Genomic DNA, 8,932 nt, shown 5'->3' with positions numbered 1-8,932 from the left:
CCCACCCCCAGCCCCCCCCCCCCCCCCGACCCGCCCCTCGAAGCGGCTCCGGCCCCCGCTCAGCCGAATCTGCGGAGAGAGGCAGTGGCAGCATCATCATCATCATCATCACAAGTGATGCTCGTGCTGATGGGGCTGCGTCCTGCAGGTTGGTCCTGCCCAGCACCCAGCTGCAGCGCCCAGATGGGCCCTGAGCTGGGGACTTCAGGGCACTCAGGGAGACAGCAGCCAGGAGCTGAGCAGAGCCAGGCACAGCTTTGGTCAGCAGGGACCTCACCAAAAACGGTGGGTTTGAGGCCAAGAAATTGCTTGTGAGCTTGACAGGAAACTGTCTCACCAAAGCAGGGAAGATGGTTCATTTTGAAATAGCATTCTCATTTCAGAAATGACAGGTAAGAGAGAGTTAAAAAGGATTAAAAAGCCCAAAGCAGGTGAAATGACGGGCCAGGGCAAACAGGAACACACGGCTCCATTTGCTCATTTCATCATCAGTAAAAAAAAAAATCTCTCTTGGTTGGCCCATAGTGATTTTTTTTTTCCTGGTGTTTCTGCTGGGGAGCTGGCATGGGCTGGCAGCAGGGAGAGCAGCAGGGAGCAGTTGCCCCACACCACCCCACACAGCAGGGCACCACAGGACACCCACAGCCCCTCATGGCCCCCCCTTCCACCCCTCTCCTCACAGGGGCAGTTTGGGACTCCCACCCACAAAATCCCTAAGCCCCCCAGGGCAGCCCTTGCCTCAAACCAGGAGGAAATGTGTGGGATGCCATGGGGTGCAGAGGAGAAGAGATGATGGGCCATCCTACAGCTGGTCCCATAGGCCCTCCCCCAACAGCCTGCTCCGGGGGCCCCGATCTGCCAGGCACCGTGGTCCCACGGATGCTGGCAGCCCCCCACGGTGCGCACCAGGTTCTCGTAGCCCATGTAGGGGATGTTGCAGCGGACGGCCGCGTCCTCCGTGTGCTTGCAGTCCTCCTGCGTGATGTTCTTGAAGGGGCAGCTCCAAAGGGACTTCTCGGTGCCCAGGCACTGCACCTCATTGAGGTGGATGGGACCCGTCCCTGCCAGGGGGACAGTGGGGGCTCAGGGCCCAGTGACACTGGGATGGCCATGGCCATCCTCTCCTCATGACTGCCCTTGCTCCTCGGTGTGCACCAAGGGAGCCCGGTGCACTCCTGGCCCCCACGGCTGCTACCCGGGGCAGCTTGGCTGAGTGGCCACGGTCCCCTGGAGATGCTCGGGGCAAGTCCTGCACCACATGTGACTGGCAGCCAGGCGCCCACGGGACAAGCCCAGCTATGGCTTTCCCCAGCCCAACAGAGCCTTGTGCCCGGACAAGTGCCTCGTCCGCAGGCAGGAGGTTGATGCCTGGCCCCTCCACCCCAGCACCCTCACCTTGGCCCATGCGTGCCCCAGTGAGGGCCTCCTTGGCGCTGCCAAAGCCCAGCTCGCGGCACACCACGCTGGCTGACAGCAGGTTCCAGCGGTCGTCGCAGATCGTGCCCCACTCGCTGCTCTTGAGCACCTCGACGCGGCCCTCGCCCACCTTCGCACCACCCTTCAGCCGGATCCGCGGCTGCAGGGGACCAGGGGTCAGGGTACGATACGGGACAGCGCGGTACGGCATGGCGCGGAACGGCACGGTGCGGCACAGGGCAGCACAGCACGGCAGGGCATGGGCTGGCACAACACAGTGCAGCACAGAGGTGGCCGGCCATGACACCTGGGATGCGCAGGGACAGGACACCGTCCCCACCTCCTGCCCCATGAGTTGGTCACCCAGGGACCCGCATGCCCACTCTCAGGTGCAGCCCAGGGGACAGAGCCCTCCACAGCGGCCAGCTGAGGGCCACCGCAGGCCTCGGCCCCGCTCCCTGCGGGGCTCCCCTGGCTCTGCTGCTGTTGGCGCTGCTTCTTCTTGTGGGCACTGCCAGTGGCGAAGAGGGGCCCAGGCACGCAGCTGACGACGGCGGGCATGCCAGCCCCGCAGGCGGCCGAGGCGTTGCCCCGATAGAACTCGAAGGCGCACATGGAGAGGTGCACCTCCGTCCCTGTGCAGGACACAGAGTGCAGGCGGTAGTTGAGCTGCTGCCGCTCCGTGAAGAGCCTGCAAGGGGAGAGAAGGCCCTGAGACAGGACTGGCACAGCCAACTGGCAGCGGAGGTGTCCATGGCCCCCCTGCCTGTGGCTGCACTCGCTGTCCATGCCCCTTGTACTGTCCCATGAGGAGAGACGCTCCGTGCCTGCAGGGCGCCCACCCCTCGCCGGCTGCCTGCCCCATGTCCCTGGCAGCATGGGGGGACACACATGGCGCCGGTGGCACGGACTGGGGCTCCTGGCACTCAGGCTCTCCACTGGAGCCATTTACCTCTTCTTGGACCCTACGTCCTCCCTGCGCTTTTGTTTAGGCTGAGATTTGGAGGCCAGCCTGGAAAACAGAAAAGAACCATTAAGGAGTGCGGGGCCTCAGGCTGTCACCTCCTCTAGCTGCAGTGACACAGGGATCACAGCCGGCCCTGGTTGTCACTGGAGACTGAACTGGGCACGTTGGCCTCTCAGGGAGACTCGTGCACGTCCCCTTCGTGTCACACATGGGTACAATGGCATCATCTGCTGCCAGCAATGTGACACAACTGCCCTCCACAGCAATGATGCAGTTTCCTGCCCACATCCCACCAGGAAACCGTGCCGGATGCAGCGACATCCTGTGCTGCCTTGTCACACAGCAGAAGATCAAACGCCACCGGCAACGATTTGATCTGTTGGGTACAAGTGAGGTGTGCCCATGTCCTCGTCCAGACACCAGACAACGTCACTGCCGTGCCCCGAGGGGAGCAGGACGCCCAGCAAGCACAGCACCAAGCAAGCAGCGCAGGTGGTGGGTGCTGTCCCCAGGGCCACAGGGGACGGTGAGACTCACTGCAGGCTTGCGAGGACCACGGCCAGCAAGGGGAGCTCCTCAGGCGCACCCTGAGCGGTGCGGGGAAGAGGAGGCTGCCTGGGGCCTGGCACACACGTGATGTACGTATGGTCCCACTCGGGGAGGAAGATGCCGAGCAGGGCCAAAACCCCAGGGACCACAAGGAGTGGAACTGACAACTGGCTTACAGATAGAGCTCAGAGGGTTGTGGTTAGTGGCGCAGAGTCTAGTTGGAGGTTAGTAACAAGTGGTGTCCCTCAGGGGTCAGTACTGGGCCCAGTTTTGTTCAACATATTCATCAATGATCTGGATGAAGGGATAGAGTGTACCATCAGCAAGTTTGCTGATGACACAAAACTGGGAGGAGTGGCTGACACGCCAGAAGGCTGTGGTGCCTTACAGCGTGACCTCGCCAGGCTGGAGAGTTGGGCAGAAAGAAACCTTATGAAGTTCAACAAGGGTAAGTGTAGGGTACTGCACCTGGGGAGGAATAACCCCATGCACCAGTACAGGTTGGGGGCTGACCTCCTGGAGAGCAGCTCTGTGGAGAGGAACCTGGGAGTCCTGGTGGACAACAGGATGACCATGAGCCAGCAATGTGCCCTGGCGGCCAAGAAGGCGAATGGCATCCTGGGGTGCATCAAGAAGAGTGTGGCCAGCAGGTCGAGGGAGGTCATCCTCCCCCTCTACTCTGCCCTGGTGAGACCGCATCTGGAGTACTGTGTCCAGTTCTGGGCTCCCCAGTTCAAGAAAGACAGGGAACTGCTGGAGAGGGTCCAGCAAAGGGCAACAAAGATGATTAGGGGACTGGAGCACCTTTCTTATGAGGAAAGGCTGAGGGACTTGGGTCTCTTTAGTCTAGAGAAAAGAAGATTGAGGGGGGATCTTACTAATACATACAAATACTTAATGGGAGGATGCCAGGGGGATGGGAGTAGTCTTTTTTCAGTGGCGCCCAGTGATAGGACGAGGGGTAATGGGCATAAACTTGAACATAGGAAGTTCCATCTTAACATGAGAAGGAACTTCTTTACTTTGAGGGTAGTGGAGCACTGGAACAGGCTGCCCAGAGAGGTGGTGGAGGCTCCCACTCTGGAGACATTCAAAACCCGCCTGGACGCTGTCCTGTGTAACGTGCTGTAGGTGACCCTGCTCTGGCAGGAGGGGTGGACTAGATGATCTCCAGAGGTCCCTTCCAACCCTAACAATTCTGTGAATTCTGTGAGTGAAGCGCAGAGTGCCCCAAAACAGGGCAGGGGACTGACCGCCCACCCCAGGGACAAGGCAAAACCAAGCCTGACAACTGACCCCACTGGCCAGCGGCAGGTTTGTGTCAGCTCACGCAGCCCAGCGAGCCCCAGGACACAGCACGGGGCTGCCAGGAACTGGGATTCAAATGGCCGTACAGGGGACATCAGTGCCCATTCGCACTCATGAAACCACCTTTCAATCCTGCGCTCAGTTCTGGGTCCCCAGTACAAGAAAGACATCAGCTAAGCAGGGCAAGCTCTGGGGAGGGCCACCAAGACAGCTGGGGCTGGAGGAGAGATGGGGGCACGGGGCTGCTCCAGCCGGGGGCCGAGATGGCTTCAGGGGACTCTGGCAGCAGCTGACCTGTACCTGCAAGGGGCTGTCAGGGAGCCAGAGCCTGGCTCTTCTAGCCATGGGAGGGAAGAGCACGAGAGAAAACAGGCGTGACTGGCAATGTGAGGTTCAGACTCAGCGTAAGGAAAACTTTTTCCCCATGAGGGCTGTTCAGCGTTGGAGCAGAGGCCACGAGGCTGTGGGATCTCCCTCCTCGGAGGTTTTCAAAAGCCAATTGGATGAAGTCCTGGGCTGACACACAGCTGGCCCTTCTCCACACGAAGGGTTGGACCAGGACTCCCCGAGGTACCTTCCAGCTGGGATTAGCCTGTGACCCCATGTATGATGGCAACCATGCAGCCCCGAATTGATCAACCCCAGCAAACCAGTGTGTGGCTTTCAGGAGACAGCTCCTGCTTCGGGCAGAGGGAAGGGAGCAGACTGCAGCTTCATGGACTCTGCAAAAAATTTCACTCAGTGCTGCAGGGGAAACACACGCTCATTGGAAAAGGGGCAGGCAGCACCAAACTAGACAAATAACAGCATGTTGCAGCAGGCAGGACCTGGGGGTGGGGGCTTGAGGAGACCCAAAGGCTGACCCCATCTGGATTTCCATCACCAGCATAGGTGCCAGCAGGAGCTGGCAAGGACGCCTGTTGGGGACACAAAGCTGGGAAGTATCACAATGAAGAGATCAGGATGGGTCCAGAGTGTGGGGCACCTTCGGTACCAGGGAAGGTGGTGGGACCAGGGACAGGTCCTGTGCTGGGGGCAGAGCAACGTCTCTGTGTGGAAGTGAGCTCGGGTGAGAAGTGCCATGCCACAGCCAGGAGAGGATGGGCTCTGGATCGCTGCACCCACCACCAAATCTGGCAGCAGGGTGCAGGGACAGATGGAAAGGGCAGCCAGACTATCCCTGGGACTGGCAGAAAGGCAGCAAGAGCGAGTGGGCAGAGGGTGCAAAAGATCCCCAGCAGATGCAGCACTCATGACAAGACCTGCCACACCGTGCCCATGGCCCTGGTGACCAGCACTGCTAGCACTGCCGTGCCCATCACCCTGGTGACTACCACTGCTCAGCAAGTGCTCTCATGTCCATGCCGGCCCACGCTGCCAGCCCACCCTGCGGGGAATGGAGGGGTGCGCAGCCTTTCCAGCTCCCCCACTGCTGCTTTCTGCAGAAAGCAGCCCATTTCCACAGCCCTCCCTCCCCATCCGCCAGGAGAGACAGCTCCACTCCGAGGCCTCCAGGTCCCTGTGAGGCCACAGCACGGGACACCACAGCCTTCTCCGTGCCACCCAGGGGATCCTGCCCACAGTGGGTCTGCGCTGCAGACCCCGACCCCTGTGCCAGGGCTCCTGCCTGGTACGTGGGGTGGGGGCTGCTCTGCCTGGGGCATGGCCAGCCTGGGAGAATGATTGTCTCTCGTGGGGGACGGGTGACCCCGGTGCACACAGGCAGGTCCCACCAGGGTGGAGTTCGTCCTGCTTGCGTAGCACAGCCCAGGCCCTCGGTCTGCTCCGTCGGGATCCATTTGCGCCAGGATCCCTTGTGATGGCAGAGACCATCAGGGCCGGACAGCCCGGCTCTGCCAAGGGCTCAGCAGACGGGGCGTCCTAGCCCCTTACCTGCTTCCTGGCTTTGGGCTCCGGCCCTTCATCCTGGTGGCGCGCTTCAACCGCCTGTGGGAGCAACACCGTGGCTGCCCGGTCAGGGGCGCATGCAGCACCAGGAACCATGCTGGGCACCACAGCAGGCACCACACCATAGGCATCCTGCCTGTGCCCACTCCCCTGGGCCCCTCGCTCTGGCCACGGCACTGCTGGAGCATCCTTGCCCGGCTCAGCTGCAAACCTCCCCTTGGCACAGAGACCCCTGCACTCCACACTGGAGAGAAATGTGGAGGTGTGCCACTGCCAGGGAGCAAAAGCTACCCTCTTTTAAGCGGCATCTGCAGTAGTGTTTGGGGAAGGTGGGCAGCCATGGCCCTCCAGCTTGGTTAGCGAGTCGCTGGGGCTAGCAGTGGTGAGCAACAGGGATGGGAAGGATGCTGGGGAGCCACAATGCCCAACAGCATGGACCCCTGCTGTCCCCCCAGCACTGCCCCATGTCCCTGGCACTGTCCCCAGCTCTGCCATAGCCCTGTGCCTCTAGCTCTGCTCTGACACCCCAGCCCCACCGGCTCCCTGTTGGCCTCACTCACTTGTAGAAGTTCCTGTTCACCTTCTTCTCAGCAGGGAAGCCCATCATGCCACAGACGACACGGCTGTTCTGGCTGTTCCAGCCCTCGTCGCAGATCTGTGCCCAGCCATCCTTGTAGCGCACCTCCACAATGCCTTCTGTCACTGGCAGCTGCCTCCGGGCCCCAGACACCACTGGCCGCAGGCGGACCTCCTCCACGTGGCTCTGCTCGGTCTGCAGGGCACAGGTCAGCACAGGCTTCCGCTGCACCCCACCACCCCACCTCCCTGCCAGCCCTTTCCCAGGGATGTCCTGAGGATGCAGGTACCCACGGGAGACGGGGTCTCAAGTCTCAGGTCCCTGGGCAGCCATGGACCTAATCCCATCCCTGTGCAGCCAATGTCCCACATCCCCCTGACCCCCTGGGTGCACCTCGTGGGAGCGCAGCCAGAAGACCCAGTGCTGCCGTACCATCACCTCGGGACCCTGCACCTGGAGGGAGGATGCCCAGACTGCCCCATGCCCAGGCACCCACACAGAGCAAGACAGCAGCAGGGGGTGCCAGGACACTGGGCACAGCCTGCAGGACACAGCCCCAGCCCTCCTCGCCTCGCAGGAGACCTGCCATCCCATGCCCAGGGCTGTGCCATGTCCCCACATCCAAGCCACATCCTAAGCAGAACCTTGTCCTCCACAGGCACTGTGGCTGGGGTGGACAGGTGCCCCAGCTGGGAAGACAAGGACAGTCACAAGAGCTAGTCTGAAAAACAGAGAGCCCGGAAGAGAGAGAGGGAGAGGCCAAGCGTGCCAGAGGATTGTAGTGTGGAGGAGCAGGTCTGAGACTGAGGGTCCCCGGCAGGCAGGAGAAAGAAGAAAACAGGCTGCAGGGGTGTGAGACGGACCCCCTGGTGCAGAGAAGCTGCTGGGGGAAGCGGCAGCTCGGGATGCTCAGGGGAGGCCATGGCAGCGCTGCACTCCCATGCAGGGCAGGGGAGGGATGTGCCTGCTACAGGGTGGCCCACAGCAGTGCCAAATGCTCCCTACAGCCCCAGAGCCTGACTGGGCGCACCCCAGGGAAATAGGTGCTCAAATGACTCAGGGGCACTGTGGATCCTGGGAGGCAGGGCAGTGGGATAGCATGCTCCCCTTTCCATGGGGATATGAGGACAACCCATGTGCTAGGGCTGAGGGAAGGCACCGACAGAGTCCCCTGGTCCTGCATATGGGAGCCTGCCAGTGTGTGGTGGTTATGCTGCCTCCCGACTATTTAGGAAGGACTGAGGGCAGGCTGAGCTGCCCCATGGCAGGGCTGCCCCATGGCAGGGCTCCTGGCAAGTTGGTTCTGCGGGATCCTGGTCCCACCCTGGCCAGCGGCTTCCTCACCTCAATGACGTTGGAGTCCTTGAAGCCTGGGATGCGCTCATCCTTGCAGATGACACCTGCATCTTCCTCATGGCTGCAGTCGCTGTTCCCCCAGCCCCGGTGTTTGCAGTCCCCAATGCTCTTCTCACCTCCGGCACAATTCACATTGTCCAGCCAGATCCGCCCTGCCAGACAGTGGGGACAGGGGTGAAAGGGGACAAGCCCATGCAGCATCCCCTGGGAGCAGGGAAGGTACCCCTGGAGCATGGCCGGAGACCACGCAGATGTACAACAGGAGCGTGGATGTTGAGCTGGGGGCAGCCCTCCCTTGGCACAAAGCTGAGGCCGGCGAAATGCCAGGACTATAGCCCTGAGTGGGGGATCTGCAGATGGGGCGTTCCCACCTCCCCAAGGGTCTGCTCTGCCAGACATAAAGCCCCCACGTAATCTGTGCCCCGGGGTTTGTACAGCATTTCACCCACTACACCGCTGCACCATATGCCCACACCAGCCCGGACCTGCAGCCCCCCTACACCACCCAGGGGCGTGCGCAGCCCCGCTGCTGTCGTGCATGCCTGCGACTACCCTGGATACACGCACAGTCGCTCACGCTCAAACACGCAGAGTTTCCCAGCCCGCTTTGCGTGTGCATACACACACACGTGCACGCACGCACACACTGCCGGGCACTCAGCAAACACAAGAACTGCTTGCCCCTGCCCCCCTGCCCCCACCTGTGCATGCAAACCTGTTGTGGCACTGGCCCCCGGCCCATGGAGCATGGGGGGGGGGTTGCTGTGCCCACCGCCCCTCTCTTACCAACGCCTTTGCCATACTTGGCGCTGTGGGCCCAGCCGGTGGCGGCCACAAAGCCGCGGGGGCGG

General features: G+C 61.6%; 1 protein-coding gene across 1 annotated transcript in view; it reads right to left on the bottom strand.

Annotated features, from left to right (window-relative positions):
- Window positions 1–8,928, bottom strand: part of LOXL3 (lysyl oxidase-like 3) — a gene marked incomplete at its 5' end in the record, with an annotated part of 12,127 nt that extends 3,199 nt beyond the window's left edge. The window contains 8 exons of the mRNA XM_009893785.1: window positions 907–1,061; window positions 1,396–1,576; window positions 1,879–2,107; window positions 2,369–2,428; window positions 6,134–6,187; window positions 6,709–6,920; window positions 8,070–8,233; window positions 8,868–8,928. Coding sequence (XP_009892087.1) covers window positions 907–1,061; window positions 1,396–1,576; window positions 1,879–2,107; window positions 2,369–2,428; window positions 6,134–6,187; window positions 6,709–6,920; window positions 8,070–8,233; window positions 8,868–8,928 — 1,116 coding nt within the window. The remainder of the gene's footprint in view (window positions 1–906; window positions 1,062–1,395; window positions 1,577–1,878; window positions 2,108–2,368; window positions 2,429–6,133; window positions 6,188–6,708; window positions 6,921–8,069; window positions 8,234–8,867) is intronic.
- Window positions 8,929–8,932: the final 4 nt, after the last annotated feature.

The sequence above is a fragment of the Charadrius vociferus genome, unplaced genomic scaffold (assembly GCF_000708025.1).
Source record: "Charadrius vociferus isolate BGI_N301 unplaced genomic scaffold, ASM70802v2 scaffold59, whole genome shotgun sequence".
NCBI lineage: Eukaryota > Metazoa > Chordata > Aves > Charadriiformes > Charadriidae > Charadrius > Charadrius vociferus.
This window is presented reverse-complemented; position numbering and strand designations above follow the sequence as displayed.